The 23,594-nt window shown below is 32.4% G+C and overlaps 1 protein-coding gene across 1 annotated transcript in view; it reads left to right on the forward strand.

The window, feature by feature from the left end:
* Positions 1–4,327: 4,327 nt before the first annotated feature.
* The window catches only part of LOC127709602 (G-protein coupled receptor GRL101-like), a 30,712-nt gene continuing 11,445 nt past the window's right edge, over positions 4,328–23,594 (forward strand). Inside the window, exons 1-5 of the mRNA XM_052215205.1 lie at positions 4,328–4,448; positions 11,097–11,249; positions 13,691–13,804; positions 16,156–16,272; positions 18,855–19,061. Coding sequence (XP_052071165.1) covers positions 4,328–4,448; positions 11,097–11,249; positions 13,691–13,804; positions 16,156–16,272; positions 18,855–19,061 — 712 coding nt within the window. The remainder of the gene's footprint in view (positions 4,449–11,096; positions 11,250–13,690; positions 13,805–16,155; positions 16,273–18,854; positions 19,062–23,594) is intronic.

Consider the following 23,594-nt stretch of genomic DNA (forward strand, 5'->3'; position numbering starts at 1 on the left):
AATACTGGACACAGAAGCTAGAAAACCAACCTTGAGTTTTGACTTTAATAGCAGTGAATTATTACCTCATCACCCTGCACTTGAGGATGTCATACAAATGTACTTACAAACTAGTTTAACCCCACCACATTGTGTATGTGCATGTCCCAAGTCAGGAATCTGTAATAAAAGGGTCATTGTTTGTTGAAATATTTCATATTTGTTTTTCTTTCATTATTTTGTACATAAATCAGACCATTAGCTTTTTTTTTGGATTGTTTTACATTTGTCATTTCAAAATTTTTATAGCTGACTATTCCCTATGGGTTTTTCTCATTGTTGAAGATTGTACGGTTATCTACAGATGTTAATTTCCCTGTCATTTTGTCACTTGTGGAGAGTTGTTTCATTGGAAATCATACCACATCTTCTTATTTTCATATTACAATAGGAACTATAGTGGGTCTAGAATTTGTCAAATATAATATTTTTATATTTACCCTCCTGGACATTCACAGTAAGCTGCTTTAACATCACCTAGAGTCTTCTCAACAACAAACCAGCACTGGTAGGTCATCTTCCCAGTCAACGTCTTTGCCCTCTGTGTTGGCCTCACCTTTCCAATAAAAACACAAACTGAGCTGTCATCTTTTAAGTAGTTGACTTTCATTTCCTGGACATGTCCATCGTAAAACAAGCGGTAGTCCTCTGCACTCTTATAAGCTTTCAACTTCTTTTTATCGTAATCCGAACGGTGCAACAACAAATAATTGAAAATGTCATACAAGGAAAAGTCAGGTACACCAGAAAAATCTTCAACATATCTGAAAAAATAAAAGGTTTTCAAATTAACACTACAGAATACATTGCTGGTATGAAATTAACAGATTATTCTAGTAAGACATGTATAATAGTAAGGTGAAAAATACTGATTGGGAATATGAGCCCTTGCCAGTACATGCAGTTCAGACAGTTGAAAGTTATATATACTTATACATATGAAAATGCATAAAGTATTTTCTAAGATATATTATAGTACATGTACAACAAAATGTTAAGTAGATCTTAATCTATATACTTACATAAATTTGTTGGACTTGAAATAAAAAGAAAATCAATGTGGAAAAATTATGATAATTGTGATAATATCCGCTTAATTCTTGCAATTCAAAAGTTTACTCATACAATGACTTTATTTCATTAAACCCTAAAACTCTTAAGTTTTTGGCAGTTAATATTTATATTAAAGCATACTTGGTATATTATTGATCAAGTAAAATTGTATAAAATAAAGTTAATAGCTACATGTTTTGAATGACTAAATTTTAGGGGCCATGGGCTATCCCTTTAATTATAATGTAAAATTGCTATAAATGGATATTCTTTTGAACTGAGTCTATTTACTTCTAATGGAAAAAGTTTATAGAAAATTGAACAGTTATTGTCATATTATTATTTTTTAAAAAGTTTAAAGTCTTAAAGGTTTTCAATATTTAGAAGTTGGCATACATGTAGGGATGTATCTTCTTAGGGAGCTACCATTTGATAGTTAAGGGGGTGGGGTGAAAAATTTTGTCCTGCATTTTTTTTAAATTGTAATCTCTGTCCTGCTTTTTTATTTTTCACTCTATACGGTACTGCCCTTTATTTTTTACATGAATTGTCATATCCTGCCTTTTTTTTTTGCAAAGTGCCTCAACCCGCCTTTTTTTTACTCAAAACTTCTGTCATGCCTATTTTTTTTCAAATTTCATCCTAGCCTAGCCCCCCACCCAAAGTGAAATGTAGCTCCCTTAATAAAATTGTTTTGGACTGACATGAATAATCATATTTTTGAAAAAATGCTGAAATAATATGAGTTTTAAAAATGATTTCATTATACTGTTAGAAAAATATATTTTAGTAATTGGCTTCAGACACACAGGTAAGGAAGAATGACCCTTCTTTTACTTTAGGGATCCCAGTACTTAAGGGTTATATATGGTTTATTTATGGTTAGGGTTACAACTAGGTTTTAAGGTTAAGACAGAGGTTGGTTTTATGGATGGGACTAGTGATATGGCATGTATGGTAGAGTTGGACTTGTGGCTATGGTTGGGTTAGGTAAGGGTTAAGTTTAAGGGATGTGACCAACATGTGCTATGTATGGTTTGGTAAGGGAGCTACCATTTGATTTTTATGGGGGGGCTAGGATGAAAAATATTGTCCTGCTTTTTTATTTTTCCCTCTATTCGGTCCTGCTTTTTGATTTTTTTGCTATGCTATATATGGTTGGGGTACATGGCCCTGTGTGTAAGGATTAGGTTTAACCTATTTTCAGTGGTTATTGGTACTTTTAACTTTTGGGTTAGGGTTGAAAATAGGTTCTAAGGGTTAGCTTCTAGGGAAGACAGTGTTATGTTCAGGTTATGGGTTAGGTAAATCATGAAAAAAAAACTTACGGTTTAGGGTTCATTTATGGTCAATATTGTTAGCATATATGTGATGTTCTAGGTTAAAGTAAGGTTTTATATTTAGGGCTACTGTCAGGGTAAGGTATGGGTTTGGGTAAAGTTTAGTTGAGCATATTTTTATATAGGTTGGGAGCCCGTAAATTAAAAGAAGGCCGAAAATATGACTTTCTGACTTATTTTGACTGTATAACTCATTCAAACGACAAGGGATCTAATAAAAAATTTAAGTTAGGTAAAGGTACGAATTTTGATTAATTTTATGGCAAGTTTAGTATGGGCATACATATTCTACGTGGATAGCCACGCGTTGGGACCCCCTTAGTAAAAAACGGTCAAAAACCGGTTTAAATAAGTATGCAGAGGAGGGTAAAAGCCATAGAAATGAATGGAAAATTATCTTAATTACCCTTCTAAGGTAAGCGGGTCTGAAAAACTACAACCGGCTCTTCTCAGGCGATCTTGTAGGGTAGAGTCGACGTCGTCTGCTAGAAAATTGGGATCATACGGAATCTTCAATTTTTCCACCGCCTCAGCTAAACTGGCCAAATCTCTCTGTTTATAACCATTTGCCACTATTCCTCTATCTCGTAAATACAGCTGAATCTTTGAAATTGTCAATGATTTAAAAGATAACATCGTGATTGTAATAGAATAGCAGAATGAAACAATTTGTTTTGTGGAATCGCTATGGTAAACAAGCAAAAACTGTGACGTATTTTGCCCCACCTATTTACGGTCGATATATTTTGCAGATTTGAAAGCGAAACGCCAATTAATGTGCAAGTGGTCTATTGAAAAAAATAAAATATTCGTACGTTCATTAGCCCAATTCTTTGTTCGTTTGTTCGACTTTATTTTAGTGTCAATTACTTTTGTTTTAAAGCTCGCGTCTACAACACATTTTATGAAAGTTAGTAAGTTGATAAATGTCTCTCTCTGTAAGAGAGTTTTAGATATTTAAGAATCTTACAAGTTCACCAATGGTGGAACAACGCAAAGCAGTATGACAATATTTTGATTGTCACAGTCCAAACAGTTTGTGACATCAACAAAGACAACAAAATATTTGACATCAACACCAAATGTTTAACTTGATAATTACTAAGACAGCGTAACCGGTCAAAACTAACTCCAGCTTTAGAGTATGCTAACGATGTGAACAAGTTTTCTAAACATTCAATTCTGCTTTGATGTGTTCCCAGATCGAATATGCGCGTTAAAAAAAAAATAAAAATAAAAATAAAAGTAATTGATTTATGTTGGTTTTTTTTAATTTTTCCTACGACGGAAAATAAAAACAATGGTATATACCAAAGAATAGTACTAAAAATACTAAAAACAAGCCCACAGCACAATGCCTGCTGATATATCTAAATTCTAACGTTTGTCTTTATATTTTTCATTTGAATTCATGCTGCAACATGAACAAATCACAAAAGAAAGAAAAACACGAAGTGGTGTGATGCTCAAAATAAATTTATACAGTAATTCCGAAAAGAAAACATACATCCTATCAAAAAAGTCAACAATCCACACTCTTAAATCCAAACTGATGGATGTGATGGTGGGAAAGAAAGAAAAGAATCATTTCCGGATCAGTAATTGTATTATACTAACATAAAATTAAAAAAACCAGCAAACTTATCTTTATCGAATCGTAATTTTTACCATAAAAACAATTGATGATAAATTAGTATTTCTATAATGCTTGCAAGTAGTTTCATCTTCCAAATTAATCACTATATTTGTGATAACGCTTTAGCCCGTTTAGGTGGTACTCATTCTTAAAATGTTTTTCTCTTTTTTTTTTAGATTGTGCTGCAACGTGGGCTAACTTAAGAACAAGTTGTTATAAGCTGTTTTACAGCAATCATACGAATCAGCAACAGGCAGAAATGGCATGTGTGAGAGAAGGTGGTCACCTTGTCAGTGTCAATTCGGAAGAGGAAATGACATTTGTTCATCAGCTGTTGTTTACAATATCTGAAGCTGGACGTGCTGACCAAGTTTATATAGGCAAGTTTACTTTGGCCTAAATATTAGATACGCATCATGACTTTTTAATTCTTTATGAAAAAAAAGTTTTTAGAAGGAGATGTAGCTTGATCGCCAAATGATTCACCAGTCCAACATAGTCTCACTCAAACTAATGTTTGCAGCTCTAGGACACCGTGTAGCTTTTAAATAGGAATCCGACATGACGAAATACTACAAGAAAGCCAAAGGTCGGATTTATATAGAAACAATCAACGAACAACATCCAATGAACTACGTGGTCCTGACATGGAACATAAAAATTGACAAAAATAAACGAAATACAAATATGACAGAGAGCAATCAATCACAACCACTGAATCACGGGCTTGGGGTAGGAACATTAAGAATGTTGTCGGTTTAAACATGTTTGTGTACGCTGAACCTTACAACTTGGAACAGTGGTTTAACAGCAAAAAAAGGGCGAAAGATACCAAAGTGAGATTGAAACTCATAAGTCGAAAATATACTGACAACGCCATGGCTAAAAAGAGGGGTCTAAAAATGAAAAAAGATCGACAGACAAATAACGATTTACAAAGCAAAACATAGAAAACTAAAGACTGAGCAACAAGAACCCCACCAACGTTAGAAAAAACTGTAAAAACAAGTTTGAAATGGCTTGACTCATTAGATTGGCACGAAGTACAAAAACTCAACTTACATTAAGACAAAAGAAAAAAAAAGAGAATCTTAGTTTTCTCGCCAAAAAGACCAAGGGAGATATTACCATCACTTTTGGGATCTTTTCGTAAACTCTTATCTATTTATAAATTTTCTCAAAAATAAAAACCAAATCTGATCTACTACATCTATAAATTGTTAACAGTGAAGTTAATTTGACAAGGCAAATTGTGGCTAATATCTTAAAAAAGCAATTAGAGGAGAACAAACCCGTTCACTTTTCCTCGATTGTAATATTGCGAAAGAGAGTTGGCACCGGATGTGTACTTACCATGAGCAACACGACGGGTATACCTTGTGAAACATAATCGACTAATCCTCCTAGAGCACCTAAGATCACCCCGAATTTTGTTGGCGTTCGATTTGCTCAGTCTTTTGTTCTCTATTTAGTGTTTGTTGTTTGTCTTTTCGTCGTTTTCGGGTTTGTTTTTTTGTCAAAGCGTTGCCAGTTTCCATTCGACAATATAATTTTTAATATCTGTTTGGTATCTTCCGCCTATTTTTTTTCGATCGAACATCAGCATGTCTCCCTCATTCATGATTATACTAGCACGCAAAAAAATTATCATCTAAAACATAACATTTCTTCGATCTAACAGAAACCAGATACTGCGTACTGAACTTAGACACGGCTATTCAAAACACAGTTCGCGACACTTAAGCTTGTTGTATGAAATTTACATATAATTCTTTGAATTTTATCCTTTTTTTTTTGCCAGGTTTGGTAAAACAGAACAAAGGTTACAAGTTTTCAGATTTCCACTGGTTGAGTGGTGAACCATTAACTTATACAGCCTGGTAATAAAGTTATTTCTTTTGAATGAAGAGTACAATGATAACCAAACCTTAAAATAGAATTACAAAAATCCCTTTAAAAGAGGTCATATGAAATAACTTTATTTTTTTCGAGCGTCACTGATGAGTCTTTTGTAGACGAGACGCGCGTCTGGCGCAAATACAAAATTTCAATCCTGGTACCTATGATGAGTTTATATGCAATAACAAATATTCGTTTGAAATTCCACAGAGAGCAATCGTATACGTCGTACATTTTTATCACCCGCCCTTAGACTTTATTAAGACGAGTTATCGTTAGAACAATTTATATTCGTATCTGCCAAACAGCAAATATCCTTTAAAAGTTGACGAACAAAACCTTATCTTGTGAGGAAGTAGGAGCGAAATTTTCGAAGAACAATCGTTAATGTGACTATAAGCGCATCAATGTATTCTGTTTAAAATACAAATGTACTTGTTCTTTTTAAATTAAGATGAAGGTTTTTAAAATTTAGGTAAAAACGTGTTTCAGCAATAAATAAAATATAAACAGTATAAAACAGAGATGTGATTACGAAATGTATTAAGATAAATCTGATAGTCTTGTCAGGTTAAGACAATTAGTCGATAGAATACATAAGTAAATTGATAAATCTGAAGAAGAATTACCCAATATTTTGTTTTTCACTTCATTTGATACAATTTAAATGTTTATTTACAAAATAAGAAAATGATAAGTAACTTATCTCAACCATTTCCAATCGATATTTTGTTTGCCATAATGTTTTGCCCTTCCGTGATTGGTGTATACATTTTGTTGATAAAGCTATAAATTTGTTATAAATTCAATTTTTATCAAATATTGATCTGGATTCATGCATAACAATCTTTATATCTCAAAAGCTTACTTATTTTACTGCCCATAACAAGAGTTGACATGAGAAGGAAACGAATGGAAATGATGTATTAATTCAGGACACACATCCCTTTACGCACTTGGGGGGAAAAAAAGTAAAGTAACAGTGCCTTTATTTTTGTTATTCTTAAAGTAACAGTGAGGCTTTAAACACAGAACATAAGCCAGCGCTTCACGAGCATCGTTAGTTTGAGTTCAGAACATAAGCCAGCACTTCACGAGGATCGTTAGTATGAGTTCAGAACATAAGCCAGCACTTCACGAGCATCGTTAGTTGAGTTCAATGCTTTGCGATATGCCGACAATGATACGTCTTTGTAAATAATTACACAGGTGTTTATTAAGTAAGTGATTTCTGGTTTTTGATGAAGCCTATCACGTTTTTTTTTCTTCAATCATACAAATTGCCAAGTACTGCTTTATTTGTATTAAGGTCCAACAACGCGTTAAAAGGTATTTCTCAACCGGATGGATATGAGTACGAACAATGTACGGCAATCATACTGAACAGCATCCATAATAAACAGAGCTGGCATGATGTTCCATGTGCTTATGATAAAATACGATATTTCATGTGCGAGACACAACTGGATACTTATGATAATCAAGGTATAGAATTATAAAATAATTTAAGTAACGACATAAATATCAGACACATAAACACCACTTATCAAAGATCTGATTCTATATCCCTACCTAATTTGAGGTAAGATATTGCTCCACTCCAGAATTTAATTTTCAAATAGATTTTGAAAAAAAAATGTAAAAATGAAAACAACATGTTATAAATATCAGGTAACTACGTTTTGTAAAAAATAATATTTCATTTCCTTATCATATTACAACTTTTTACAGCACCAACAATAAGATAAAAACGGAATATAAAAAAGGACGAACAATCAATAAATATTTCGATAACAATAATTATTCATCAATATAAATAAATGGCAATAGTTGTTTATCGATGATCAAATCTCATAAATCCATAAAGAAGATACAAGACAAGGAAAAGAGCAAAACTAGAGGTAATCGCTAGAACTTCCAAAGGGGTGAAAACTGGTGCGTCGACAGAGCAAGTGTCTCCTGCTATTCATGCATTATCCGCCATGCAAACCCACATTTAGTCAAAATGTCTCAATCCGAAATAAGACACAATCGGTATATTTACAGATCAGGCGACTATTCTAGGAGCCAAAGATCTGTGGCCATGAAAGAATGTCGTTAATGAATCAAGATACAGACATGTTGTATCGGTCAACCAATTAATGATAGTGACCATGAAACTTACATAGTTTCGATTTTAGTCTGTCTTCCTCAACACTCTGTTGAAGAAGTTTTTATGTCAGGGGCACACACGTATTATTTTATAATTGATTATGGATATTTTCAAACTTGGTCCCTTCAACCTTTAGAGTATAAATTATCGAACTTTTATGATTTTAAGATAGATATTAGAAATATTAATATGAATTTTGGATTCCTTTAATTTTTCAATAAGATCCGTACTGAGGTAATCAGCTATCTTTCTCTTTTGCATAAATATATTATCACATGATCTGAAGAGGGACGTTGACTCAAAGTCGTGTATTTGTAGAATCTTTCTCTATCACACTGTGTGCATGTGAAAAAGTTGAACTCATTGAAGAACTTCATAGGTGACCTGTTGTCAGTTTAAATGTATTCCTAACTTATACACCCTTCCTTTTGACAATTCAAGTGCTACAGACAAAACATTATTTTTCATTTCTTCTCGTAGCTAATCTAAACAAAGATCTATTGGGGAGGGGTTGCAGATTGCACTTATATGATGATAAGGGGATGTGGTATGATTGCCACCAGAGACCAAACGATAAGGGCATTTGCGTCTATTTGTCATTGTACGGCCTTAAGCAGTGAGTACAACTCATAATATATATCAAGCTATATCAGGCCCCGGAATGACAAAAGATTACCTAATTCAAACGCAAAAGCAACGGCCTCATGTATGCTAAATAATAAAATAAACACATATATGGCAGATAGCCACCAGCGTCGACCACTGATTTACATTCAACTGACATGCAGTATGCACATACAGAATTATGCGGGATTAAACTGACATGCAATATGCACATACAGAATTATGCGGGATTAAACATGGTTGTGAGCGCTCAATTTCGTTTTGTTACCCACCTGGACAGTGGTGAAACAGCACAACGTAAGAAAAAAAAAATAAAAAATAATTTTGAAAGAGTTTACATCATCAGATCGTTGCATTGTACATTAAATCTAGCTGTCAAACATTAAATATTGTTCAGTACTTAAAAAGAAGTTAGTTGAAGAGTATAATTTTAAGTGATATAGTATGTTGTATTGATAAAATTTGCATACTAATGTTTTATAAATGATTCGTTATTGATGTGTTTTAGACTGATATTTTCTATGAAATGTAACCGAGTCGCTTAGGTCTAAATTGACCGACGCCAACTGAGGATGTAACTTTCAATTTATAAAAATCACTTCGTCGATAACTTATTGGTGAGGAAGGAGGTGCTCTACAAAGAAAATAAAAAGAGATTACAAAGAAAAGTGTTGGGTTAAAAGCTTTGAGTTTCGAAAGCCCAATAACTGTTTGATATCATATAAAAAAGCAAAACAAAAATACAGCAAACATGTTTCGTAGAGGTTCAACATTATTTGAAACCAATTATTTAAAGAACAATTGAAGGTCTTCCAACTTCCAAATTCCAATTTTCTAAAATCAAACTTAATTTAAGATATCCCGGAATGATTACCCTATACCTTGAGGTGTAAGTACTGGCATTTTCCGGTTTAACGAGTCAATCCGTTAGATTAAGTACGTTGTTTACCGATGTTCAAATTTCATAAATCGATCTAGAAGATTTAGCAACAACGAACAAAAAACATAAATAGATCGGATAATTGTATCATATGTTTTAGTTATTTTGTAAAGAACATTACAAGTTATGTTTATACATTATAGGATAGAGAATGGAAACAGGATATTTTTCAAAGAAACAACAAACCGACCAAAGAGCAGAAAACAGCCCAAGGCCACAATGTGTCTTCAACGCAGCGAGAAAATCCTGCACCCGAAGTCGGGCTTCAGCTGACCCTTAAACAAAAAACTATACTAGTTCATCGGAATGGACACCACACTAAACTTCGAAACATACAAAGGAATCTATTTTTTTTTTAAACACACTAGACTAAAAAAACGCTAGCTAACATGTTTTGAGAGATCTCAACCCTATCCCTATACATTATACGAGAGGAGCATAACCCGTATCATGACAACAACTGGTTTTAGAATAAATGTCTTTATTTCCGAGGCAAAGACTCTATAATTGAATCAATATTAGTTCCAAAAAATTTCCTCTTTAATGACTTGACAACAGTATCGTAACTATATCCCTTGCGATAAGTCTGTTTAAAAGTTTGGTTAGCTGTTCAGGTGAATGAAATTTTTGTTCTTTGTATATAATATTACCATAAAAGATGGGATGTGATATACGTAAACGTATGAGATGTCTGCACGTTGATTTATATTTACGAATGATCTCCTTCTACCGATGATAAAATTTAGTAAAAGTTTTGACAAGTTTGTGATATCGAAAACCCTGGTGTAATATTTTTCCAGTAATACAGAGATTTTTTTCGTTAAAATCAAATACCTTTGCTACATACACAAGCGAATCGAACAGGTTGATATATATAAACACCATACGATGGTGCCAAGGGAATATAACCATATCAAAACGGATAATTAACAATCGAAAATGAAAAACCATCCCTTTTATCGTAAATTTTAGTATTAAGCTTCCCGTTAGAGATATATATATCAAGATCAAGGAAAGGGCAGTGTTCATTGATAGTATCAGCTTTATTTTAAATGAATTCAACAGGCAAAATCTCTTTAGTGTACACACTGGCGTCGTCAGTATTGAGAGCCAAAATATCATCTGTCATATTACATTGATTGTTTTAGTATAACGTCCTCCTTCTTTGCATATTTGCATAATTTGAATATAAATGGTTTTATCTTTCAATATCTCTTTTTTCTATTATTGGATAGTTCGTAGATATATATCTTTATCGACATTAGACAGTTTATTGTGTTACCAAATGAAGGATAGATAAATAGTTTGACATATAAATGCTTGCATGTCATGTCACTTTATTTTTTGGCCTAATTATTACTGTATATCGTGCCCGAAATTTTATAAAAAGAGATAAACTATTTTTAATTTCAGTGACAGATGACGAAATAAAAGTACTAGGCGATTCAGGTTCATCATCTTTCAATCATTCCATGTTTACATGTGGAAATGGTGAGATCATATCACAGCTAGCAGCTTGTGATTCTTATAATGATTGTTCTGACAATTCTGACGAAAAACATTGTGGTAAGAAATATGTTTTCAGACTATTCGAAATGTTAAAAATTAAAATGATCATGTGATTGGGTGCATTGAAATTTATGGAATTGATGATGAAAAAACGCTTAGCTTTGAAGATATGTTCAGAAATATTTTTTACCTAATTATATATTTACAACTCTTCAACTGGATTTCCGTAATCGCAAGCTAAATGTCAAAACAACTTTATGACCTGACCACTACGTAATACGCTTGTGAAACCCTCGGGGACGAAACGTCTACAAGCAGTTACTACTATCCCGTCCCCTATTCCCCGAATGTGACCCACCGAATTAGACTAATCACTGGCTTTGTACTAACACTAGCAACAACTCGACGGGTGCCACATGTTGAGCAAGATCTGATTACCCTTCCGGAGCACCTAGGATCATACCCAGTTGTTTGTGTGGTTCGTGTTGCTCAGTCTTTAGTTTTCTATGGTGTGATTTGTGTACTATTTTTTGTCCGTTTGTCTTCTTCATTTTTAACCATGGCGTAGTCAGTTTAATTTTGACTTATGAGTTTGGTATCTTTCGTTTCTCTTTTTCGACTCAGTGGTTGTAAAAATTCAACGGTACTAAGCTCATGATCAAATATAGCAGACGCGCGTTTCGTTTTCATAAGACTCATCACTGGTCCATGAATCAAAACAGTAGAAAGGCCAAGATCAGTTACGAAATTGAAGCGAATTTTTACAATTCTTGATATGACCATCTATGCCTGGGTGTACAAAAACCATGTGTTGCGGGAAAAAAAAGACTACCTTGAGACCAACAACAGGTGAATGACTCGAGAGAAATAATGATAAAAGGTTGAACCTTCTAAAAGGATTTGTGCTTTGTTAGGAGGTATTCAACAGTTTTTGTGTATGACGTCAAATTTTAAGTGACCCTTAGTAGTGGTATTGTTTACAGAAAGATCCTTGTATAAAACTAGATATCACTGGAATTAGCATGTTCTTTAGTTTATTGTGAAATAAAAATAAAGTGGAATGTTATCATAATTAAAACGATTGCCTAATCCCAAAAGAAAAACCTGTGCATAACCATGTATACATGATAAAGGCACATTTCAGATAATCAAAACTATATGAATGTTTACCTGGCTTTTTAAAAAAATCTCATTTCTGGTTATATTTTTGCCTGCTCTAGAAAGAGCTACAGTAGTTACAAATAAGTTTTCAATTTTCAATACTTAAAACGCAGGAAGTTTACAGGGTTGTCTCCCCTTGACATGCGTATATATATTCTTTTTTTTGTATCGTTTTGATCATTCACCTGTCTTAATGTCTTTTCATGTTTTTCTCACTATCAAATACAAAAAAAAAACATGATACTTTTTTATCAACTAAAAGTGAATTTTCCTCAATCGCTATTTCAATTCGGGGAATAAATCCAAGTATTTTATACCAAACTGTTCATATCATCATTTGAATTACATCCACATTCAAATTATTGATATTTTTTTATAACCACGTGAAAGGTAGCATTTTTGGAGATAATGTACTGAGATTTCATAAATTTAATTATAGTTTATTATAAAGAATATTCCTGACTTGGTACTGGCATTTTCAGCAGGCAATGGTTGGTTAAACAGTTTTTAAGCTTAAACATACGTCGACAAAAATGATTTTCCAAAAACTAGAGTAGATATCCTAACTGGTCAGTCCATCAGTCATGCTCATGTTTAATTTTTCAAAACATTTCTTGCTGACAAATAACACAATTCTATTTATAAATCTCATCTTCTACTCAGCCAGAAAGCAAGCTTTACAAATTCTCTCATTTCTTTGAATATTTAAAAACAAAACCAACCTCGAATTGTAGCTTAAGGGCATACGACACAGTTTTGATCACACAGTGATTTTAATTTTTTAGAACATATTCATACAAGCTATTTTTCACCTTGTCAATTCAAATATATAGTAAAATTAACTCTCACCTCACTGCAAATTGAAGACGGGCACTATCACCTTTTTAAGTTCCCTCTTTTTGTTGAAAAGTCCTCTATAGCAAATGGTTACATATCTTATGTAGTTTATTAGCCAAAAATAACTAATTTGCTGGAAATATTCATTTTGGAACATATACAACAAATCGTGTTAAAGGTTGAAGATGTATTAAAATTTTAGAGTTCGGCATAAAAAAAACTATGCATACAAATATTAGCTTATATCTTTGCAGTTAAGTATTGACACTCTCAAATTGGTTTAAATTTTTGTCTTGAAAGTACATTGTTAAAGTTCATCAATATACAGATAGAAACTCTCATACGGGGGGGGGGGGGGGGGGGGGGCAATGTCCAGAAGTTTGGACATAAATTATATTTTTTCTTATTATCACTTAATATTTGTTGCGATGCTATGCCTATTACATAAAATGATTTCATTTTAAGTTTTAGAGGTAAAGAAATTAAGTTTATATTATCAGGTACAGAATGTTCAAGTTCCCAGTATCAATGTGCAGATGGTTCATGTATACATTTAACTTTCTACTGTGACCACATAAATCACTGCAATGATGGATCAGACGAACAACATTGTCGTAAGTTGAATGATTATCCCAAACATAGCAAAATTGTATTGAGATAAACATATGTATACATTTTACGTTCTACTGTGACCACTTAAAACACTGTAAAGATTAAGCAGACGAACAACACTGTCGTAAGTTAAATAATTATCCGAAACATAGCAAAAATAAGAGTGTGAAAAAGTTTAGTTTGCTAATTTCCATGAATGTATGTATGTATGCATGTACATAACTTTGATAAATGTCAAATTGAAAAAGATACAACCCAAGAAATTTTGACATGAAAATGTATCATAATAGATTAAAAGTGTTTGCATATAGGTTATAATATGATGAGTTTTTATCTGTGAAAAAGGACAAAGTTGGTATACCGACCTGTTTGAAATAGCATTTCTTATTTTTGTCTCGCTTGCAAGAAATAGGAATGAAAATCCGGCATCTGCAGAGGTGATGTAAACTATTTGAATAATACTTCATATTTCAGAAGTTAGAATACCTGGTTACGACATATCTTGTATACAGTTGCCTAAAGGTTTGAGGTTTCCCTCTGGTATCAATCGTTGTCCCTGACCTCATTGTTATGTTTACCGACTGCTAAAAATTCTATATTTGTTTTATCTAATGACATTTTTAGTTATTATGAGTAATAGGTAAACTATATTTGGTAAAGGAAATCATTACTAGGTATGCATGTCCTTCATACAAGATTAGCGCCTGACATTAACATCATTTCAAGAACAGTGATCAATGTAAAGATTTTATGATGAGGTCCAATTATCAGATGCCTCAAGCAAAAGGATAACTAAATATTGTGTATATAATGATTAGATAGTGTTCATCTGACCTTGACCTTTTTTCATGATTCATTGGTTAACGTTAAGTTTGGTTTTTTTAAGGTTAGTTTTGTATATAAACAATATATCATTTGTATATATAATGAACTTGAGTTGTACATATCTCACAGGGTTCATTTGACCCTGACCCGATTTTCATGGTTCATTGGTCATTGTTAAGTGTTTGTGATTAAGTTTCTTAGATACTGTTAGCAAAGGTCAAATATATTTCGTTATAAGATAATTATATGGTGTGTATGTCTTTAAAACAGTTAGCATATGCACTTTACCGCAGTTTTATGGTTCGTTGATAATTTATGTGATACATTAGGTAAGACTTTGATGTTAAAGACTTGAAACATAAAATTCAATCATGATCTGACCTCCTCTCATGGTTCATTGGTAAGCCTTTGTAGTTTATTCCATTTTTCTTGTTCATTAAGCAATGCGTTTACTTTGTTTGGTGTTGGAATGATTTTAAGGTGTACCTGATTGTCAGGCAGCTTTCATCTGATAACATTGACTACAAATGTTACTGCACTAGATGACTTATTCCTCATTTTTAATGGTTTGGTCAACTTCTGAGATGCTATAAGTGAAAGCAAGCTTATTTTAGTATTGAATGAATGCAAAGTATACTTGTCTGTCTGACAGGGTTCACATGGCCGTGACAACATTTGCAATGTTCATTAGTCAATGTCAAATTTTCATGTTAAGTTCCATTTATTGGATACTGGACGCAACAGTTTAACTGTATTTGGTGTATGGCACGATTCTTTGCTGTACATGTCTGTCTTACAGAGTTTATTTGACCCTCACCTCTATTCATGGTTCATTCGTTAATGTTTAGGTTTTGTGCTTTGTTCATTTTCTGAGATACTATAATCAATAGCTTAAATGTGTTTGGTGTATTGAATGCGTGCAAGTTGTACAATTCTGTCTTGCAGGGTGCACATTGACCTCGTTTATATGGATCATTGATAATAATAAGTTTGTGCAATAATTATTGTAAAATCTATATAATGAAATCTTTCAACATATAATCATGATGAGTGAAGCAGGCGAGAAATTTTAGCATGTACACTCTTGTTAATCTGCGTTTACAAAAATCTGCATTACTTTTTTATCAATTTGTATTATAGGTTAAAGAATCATATTTTGATTAAGCATTTCAGACTTATTCGTTTATGTAAATCTTTAGTTTACCGCTGTTGACCATAATTATTTTTAACTTTCAAATATCACAATTTTTATTGAACATTTTAACACAGACTATTCCTGATACTACTTGAAAATACTTTAGTGAAATTGTAAATGCAATTTTAAGAGCCTACCTATAGCCTCGTGATGGTAAACAATTTGTAAATTATTTAAAACTTTAGTGGTGTTTTGTTCATATGGACCATAAGGGGTATCACTTTTTTTATGTTATTTGTGATGAGTTGCGGTTACGTATTCATTAGTTTTGCTTCACTAAGTATCGTCTCCAAACATTATACTTTATCTCTGTATTTCATGTGTTTTATTTAGAATGGAGAAGTTGTAAAGACGGAGAATGGAAGTGTGGCAACAAACAATGCATTCCTTCAGCTAATCGCTGTGACGTCACATGCGATTGTTTTGATGGATCAGATGAAATTAATTGTGGTATATACACTAATATGCTTAGCTTTTAGTCAAATCAGAAAAAAAATGAGAAAAGGATAAAATGTTACTTCAAAGGAGGTAAATATTCCCTTTAATACATTTGAAGGAGTAGCATTACTTTTTAAATGGTTACTCTGTGGAAAATCAGAACATCCTAATCATATATTCAAGTTTCTATAAGAATCGATATGATCAGTTATTGCTAACGTAACAAATGAAAAACAATCCAAACGACAAAACTGACGGCCTGATTTATGTACAATAAACAAAAACAAATATGATATACAACAACAAACAACAACACTCCTGACCTGAGACAAAAAGATACAAAAATAATGAATCCTAGACTAATATATCAATTTGTACGCAACCAATGGATTAAGTTCGAAGACGTCCAAGAAAAACAAAATTTTGTGCAATGCCAAAATATAAGTATCGACAAAATAAATGACTGCAAATGTTCATATTCGAAGAGCAATAATATTAAGTTATGATTTGATTTATTGATAACAATTTTTTAACCGATAAAACATTGTTCAAAGATTATATTACAGTGTTAAATTGATAACGTTTTAGATTAATTTTATTCAAAGGTTCTATAAATTTCCATGAATCTATTTAAATTTACGGGCTCTAAAAACAATATCACCGTAAAAATCAGTATGGTTTCCCCCGTTTGTAAAAAAGTTTTCTACAGATACAGCCCAATTTCCAAATCAAATATCTGTATCTTTCAAAGAATTAAATAAAGATGTTATTTATTTTCAAAAATTGATATTCAAATATCCATAGGAATCATATCTGAAAATTCGATGATTTACAGTCTCGAGTAGAACGGGCATTATTGTCTCTTATGACGTCTGATGTAACTGATGTATAATGTAATATAAAACTATTTCTAGATTTTTGTAGGTATACGAAATAATAGGCCGTTCTATGTAAACAAAATAGGGAATTTAAAGTTTTAAATGGTAGAGATATTACATATACTATATAAGTTAATAAAATCAATACCTCTCGTAATATATTTAATTTTATGATCTGCGTACCTTCCGGAGCACCTGAGATAATCCCTGTTTTTGGTTTGGTTCGTTTTGCTCAGACTTTATTATTCTATAATGTGTTTTGTACACTGTTGTTTGTCTTTTGGTCGTTTTGTATGAGTTTGAATATCCCTTTGGTATCATCCGCCTCCCTTTTTCATTTAAAAAAAGTAAAGCTAAACGTTTCAAAATTGTTCTTTAAATTTCTGTTTTTCTTTAACAAAACTTAAAAAAAAACAACGGAAGGAATAGATAAAACTTATACTATCTGAAATATTTAACTGATTCTAAAAAGTACAAAGTTCCAATCGAAACCTGCATTTAATAGCTTTTAAAAGTAGAGTTGTAAAATATTTAGACACTTATATCAATTTGTAGGTAAATATGATGTCAACTGAGATTGAACTAACACATAACCTTCATTTTTACAACTGATTAAAGTCAGTACATGAGCGACAAACAAAGCTTACGGAGGAAAGTAAAAGATGTGATTTTTATCAGTTTTTTCTTTTATATCATATTATCATATATTTAGTACTAAATTCCGAAATTTTGTATATCTAATAAAGGTTCTTTTCTCCAGCCTGTATCATCTACCCTGTATCGCATACCCCGTATCGCATAGCTAAACCCGTATCGCATACCACGTATCGCACTCCTTTTGGAACATCTTAAAATTGTTTCCGGAACTCCTCAGTTGTTATCCGCTTGAAATTTCAGAAGAGGGCAATGATGTTGATCCTCTTTACGCTGCCGGAGGAACACATGCGTCCATATATTTAATTTATGCAATCACTTATTCATTACCGCATCTCTTTCAAATAAAACAACAAAGATTATATTTATTTAGTAGTATAATCTTTTACCGAGGCTTCAATAGGTCTCCAATGTTACGTCATCAGGGCGTGACGTTATATATCAAATAACGTCAAAGTTAGACATATGACGTCCAATTGACGTATTGCTTGGCATGATACGAAATGTAGCCACATTAAATAAGCGTCAGTAAGAGGGCTAAGCAGAAGCCTCTTAGAGGACGGCCATCTAGTTTTGAGGGGCTGTAAACTTTTATGAAGTCTGAATATTTATTTTTAACATAAGGCGGCCAGATTATTTATGTCCACTCAAGCCAGGGCCAGAATATGTATTTTTCTGCTCCTCCCCAAATCACCTTTTTATAAGATACACATACAACTTCAAACAAATAGAGCAGTTAAAATGAAGTCTATATTAATATGAAAATATAATACCATTACAATCGAGGATGGATCAAGAATAGATGGTTGTCCGCTTGTAAATCACGAATCTGATTTTGTTAAAATATATGTTAAACAAATCAATACATGGTGAAATCCGTATCGCATGCTGTATCACCACTCGACCAATATCAGCCCTCGGGACCTACGGCACTCGGGACTGATATTGGTTTCTCGTGGTGATACAGCATGTGATACGGATTCTGCCGTGTATTATTTTATATATACTATCAGCACCGTAACATAATTTATATATATATAATTATAGATATTTCTTTCTCAGAAACTTGTAGTTTAAACAGTTATCAATGTTATGATAAATCATGTATCAGTAAAGATCGTGTATGTGATGCTGTAGCTGATTGTCCTGGAGGATACAAAGAAGACGAATATGAATGCACTGATAGTTTCAAACAGACATCGTGTGAACAATGGTGGATCATCGGAACAAGATTAAACGGGATGTACTTTATAGATCAAGGAACAGAAGGTATATTATTTAACTGCATTCGAAATAATTTTTTATTCTAATATTTATGACCTCAAGACAATTTCATTTTTAAGGGCAGATTTTATTATGAGGACAATGAAAAATAGATTACATTTGATACATGATCAAAGGGAAACATATCCCACAAAATTTTTGATTAATTAGATTAAGAAAAACCAAATGTAGTTGATTGTTTATACAAATGGTGATTTTTTTCAATCATTTTCACTTAACTTTTTGGATTTGCAAACAAAAAGGTATACACTAGCCATGCTATGTTACTTGGGATGTTCATTCTTAATAGCATAGCAGTAATCAAGAAATTTTGAAAAGATTGAGTTGCAAATGGAGATGTGAGAGCTGGTGATTAATAACAATGAAAACAATTGAAGATTTTTGCTAAAACCTATTTACAGTATACAAAGTCAATTCATTATAAGTACCCTCTTAATCTCATGTCATTCTATTTCTCTTGGATAAATCTTATTGGTAATAGAACAACCAAGCAATTCAGAATACAGAATTCAGAATTGCCTAAAATGACTGCTTTCCAATTACAACATTAAAGTACGAGGGTCCAGTTTAAACGAACGATCCATAACACACAAAATAGGGTACATAAGAAATGATTTTAGAGACTGATGTAAAATATGGAGATGTCGTAAGCCAATGGGGTAACGTAGATTGTACCAATTATATGTCAACGTACGGTCTTCAACAATGAGTTAAACCAAACCAATACCGTATAGTCAGTTTTAAAAGGCCCCGATATGACAAAAAGTGAAAAAAAATCACGTGAAAAAGCCAGCGGTCTGAATTATGACAAAACAATGAAAAAAAACCCAGATACGACAAGCAGTGATTTCCGACAACCAATGAATTATATGCTCCTAACGTGGGACATGCACATACAAAGGTGGCATATGAATTATTCAATGGTTCTTTGACTAAGGCTACAACTCCCTCAGGAAAATTGCCCTAAGGTAGTTATGTATTTTCAATAAGGCTCATTTTCTTTTTGAAGCTCCGAATTGTTTTAAGCTTTATGTATTTGTTTTTTATTTACATAACAATTCAGTGGTTATCGTCATATTTGTTTTACGATTATTGTTTTGTACATACATCAGGCCTTTGGTTTTCTAATTTGAAGTGATTTCCATTTTGTCATTTCGGAATTTTTTTTTATAGCTAACTGTATGGTATAGGGTTTCCTCATTTATGAGGAACGTACGTTGACATATGGTTGCTTACATGTAATTCATTCTGGTCGTTTCATCGGCAATTCTACCACATCTTATATTTTACTCGAACAGGAAACTGAAAAAATTCTTTAGTTTATCCAAAATCCAAATTTTCAGTTTTGTTTTCATATTTTTAATCCCTCTAACTTTCTTTTCTTTGACGAATTTCAAATTTATGGTGCCACCATAGTTTTTAATAAAACATATTTCAATTTATTGCCATTTGTCTACTACATTTTCTTTCATTTTTTTCCGATACGTTTCATATGATAAACCTATAGTTTTGATTCGCCACCAGTTTTTTTTCTCCAAAGTAGCCCATTTCTACAATTTATTTGGTTTTGCCGGAAATTTCAGCAGCGAACCTAATGGTTGGGTAACAGAACTTTCCCCAAAAAAAAGTCTACCCGACTTATTCGGTGCAAAATGAAGTGAATGTCATATGATTTGCGTATAATGTAATAACAAATGTAGATTCAAAATAGGACTGAACAAATACAGAATAACTGGAAATTTATTTAATGTCATGTGAAATTTCACTTAATTACGGTTAGACTGGATAACCAAGACAAGAAACAATTAAAACTGAATAACTTGTTGAATTACGTGTAAAGTTAACATACAAATAAATATCTAATACAATATGAATTAAACATAATACAACACACTACAACCTAGACATACAATGACGCACTAAATTTTACACTACAAAAGGTGTGCAATAAATAATTTCAAATAAAATGCGCAAAAAAACGCAACAAAACAAGAAAACAAAAAAATCGTTTGTACGTGCATTTAATCATACTTTACTTAAAAGCATTTAATTATACTATTCATAAGGGGTACTTACTGCTATCTTTGCTTCGACCAGGAAACTCCAAAGGATGAACTACTTCTTTGCACGATTTAATCCGTAGTTTCCAACGAATAACTTATTTCCTTGCATAGACAACATCCTTAAAGGATTACATACTTCTTTACAAGAAAGAACAATAAGTTAAGTCAAGGAGTGCACTGTCGTTTTGATTAGTTTTGAAGGCACTTTTGACTGGAAACTAAACGTGACACCTCCCAGTATACAATAATGTGTTGAATATCAACAGGAATCCCTACCAAACTTAATAATCCATCTTTGTATAGAACTGTTAAACTGGTAAAAAGCTACTGGTACTTACCCATATTTATCCATGAATAAGAAAGCTCGAGAATCCTCCAAAGCCAATACCAGTTCACACATGTTCATGTTAACTGCTAAAAGACATAAACAAGATGTCTTATTATCAATTGAGGGAATTTTCAAAACACGCTGGCCAAATTGTATGGTCTTCGACTACCTACTCAAAAATAACAATGACTATATTGTTCTACGCAACACTTTCCCCTCACTTTAATTGCTTAATTAAACCATTAAATACAGAAAACATATCAGTAACTAGATTCGTTTTACACGTCATTAGAAAAAAAAGAAAACAAAACTAAACACTCGTAGCATAAGTACTTTTACCTAAATTACAAATAATCTAGATTAATTGTGCCTTACGCAAAAGCTGACCTTATGGATACATGCACATCATATTTTAAAACAGCCAAATCAATTTCTGAAAATAACATGTACACAATAAATCACCATTCATGTGCAAATTTGGAAAACAAAAAGCTTTGTTTAAAACTGTTATTTCACTTAATGTTGCTTGATGATCTTTGAATAAACAAAACATTCAATGATATTTTTTCTATCTAAATGCCATCTCGATAAAAAAAAATGTCTGATATGCTATTATCACAAACACTTACATGTACTGTCTTTATTTCGAATTGATTCACAGCTGCAATGAAACGTGATTCTCAAAGACAGTTCTGCATATATAAATCACTAGTTTTCCTCGACCTTGTCTTTAGAGGGTTTGTTGTAGAAAAATTTGATTATTTTATTTTAAACGTTATATACCCAGTGTTTCGACTTAACTACAACAGGCAAAAAAAGTTCTAGCACATTAATATTCAAGATTAAATATTCAATAATAAAACTTTGAAACTCCTTGTGTCTTTTATTCCACGATCAACAACCAGTAAGACAAGCACAAGAAAAAAAATCAAAATCTGACTTTCTCAATTCTTCAATAACCAAAGTAGATACATGTACTTCTTTATAGAAGGGTACAAAAATTTACCACAAAAAAAACCCTTTTTACCAATTTTTGGTATTTCTGTCTACTCTTAATTGTTTACCAATTTAATAATCTTATATAAACAATCTATGTGTTCTCACGCAAGAAACTGCAATATTCTATTTCCTTACAAGAAACTGGATATCTCTTATTTTAACTTATGTTTAGATACCAAGTCTATAATGAATATTTTATATCATCGTGGTGTTTCTAAAGTTAAAGCTACTATACCGCATATTATGCCCAGGAGCTCTGTTTTCGTGCTCGGGGAAGCGGGTTTGTGACTTGATTCATCAGAACCACATCAATCTAGTTGATGTTTCAATTCAATGAAAACTTTTTCTGACTTGCTTTGAATCTGCACCAGCAAAATCATCCAAATCTATTTATTGTCGAGTGAGATTTCACTGAGTGACAAACGTTTTGCAAATCCGCATACCATAAATTGAATGAAAAGTTGCCACTGGGCGTAAAGGAAGTGACAATTATTAATAAACAAATATTAAATTTTCCTTTCGTTACTAAGAAGTAACTCACATCCCAAAGCATTACAGCATTACAAGAAAATAAAGGCTGAAAGCAATAGCTCAGATGTGTTTATATCATTATTGTCTTAAACCTTTAGCCAAAATTTGAAAATACTTATCAATCTATGCTAACATTTTATGAAACATATTTGTAACCATGAATTCTCACATCAACCTTTGTCTTGGCTGACACTGAAATGCTAATAAATTATTGCACTGCAAATAAAGCCATGGTCTGTTCCCAGTTAATGGTCCAAAAGATCAAATATCTTACCGATTGTATCTGACTTTTATTTACAGCTCAATTAATTGATATAATACAAGTCATTATTATGTCAGGCATAACCAAATTATGAATTTCTCGTCGCTTATTCTTTCATTGACGTCTACTGCGCATCTACATTATTAATGTTACAAACAGAAATGTAGCTCATTTTGGTGTAGTGTTTAGTCGACGCTTAATTATGGGGTTAAAGGTAACATGTCACTTGCACATGTGTTTAATCAAGGATTTTGAGGTCATACAAAGAAATGCAACTTTTATAAAAAGCAATTCATTTTTACGTTCCAAAAATATTCGTAAACTGGCCAAATGTA

Source organism: Mytilus californianus, unplaced genomic scaffold (genome assembly GCF_021869535.1).
Source record: "Mytilus californianus isolate M0D057914Y unplaced genomic scaffold, xbMytCali1.0.p SCAF_7, whole genome shotgun sequence".
NCBI classification, from domain to species: domain Eukaryota; kingdom Metazoa; phylum Mollusca; class Bivalvia; order Mytilida; family Mytilidae; genus Mytilus; species Mytilus californianus.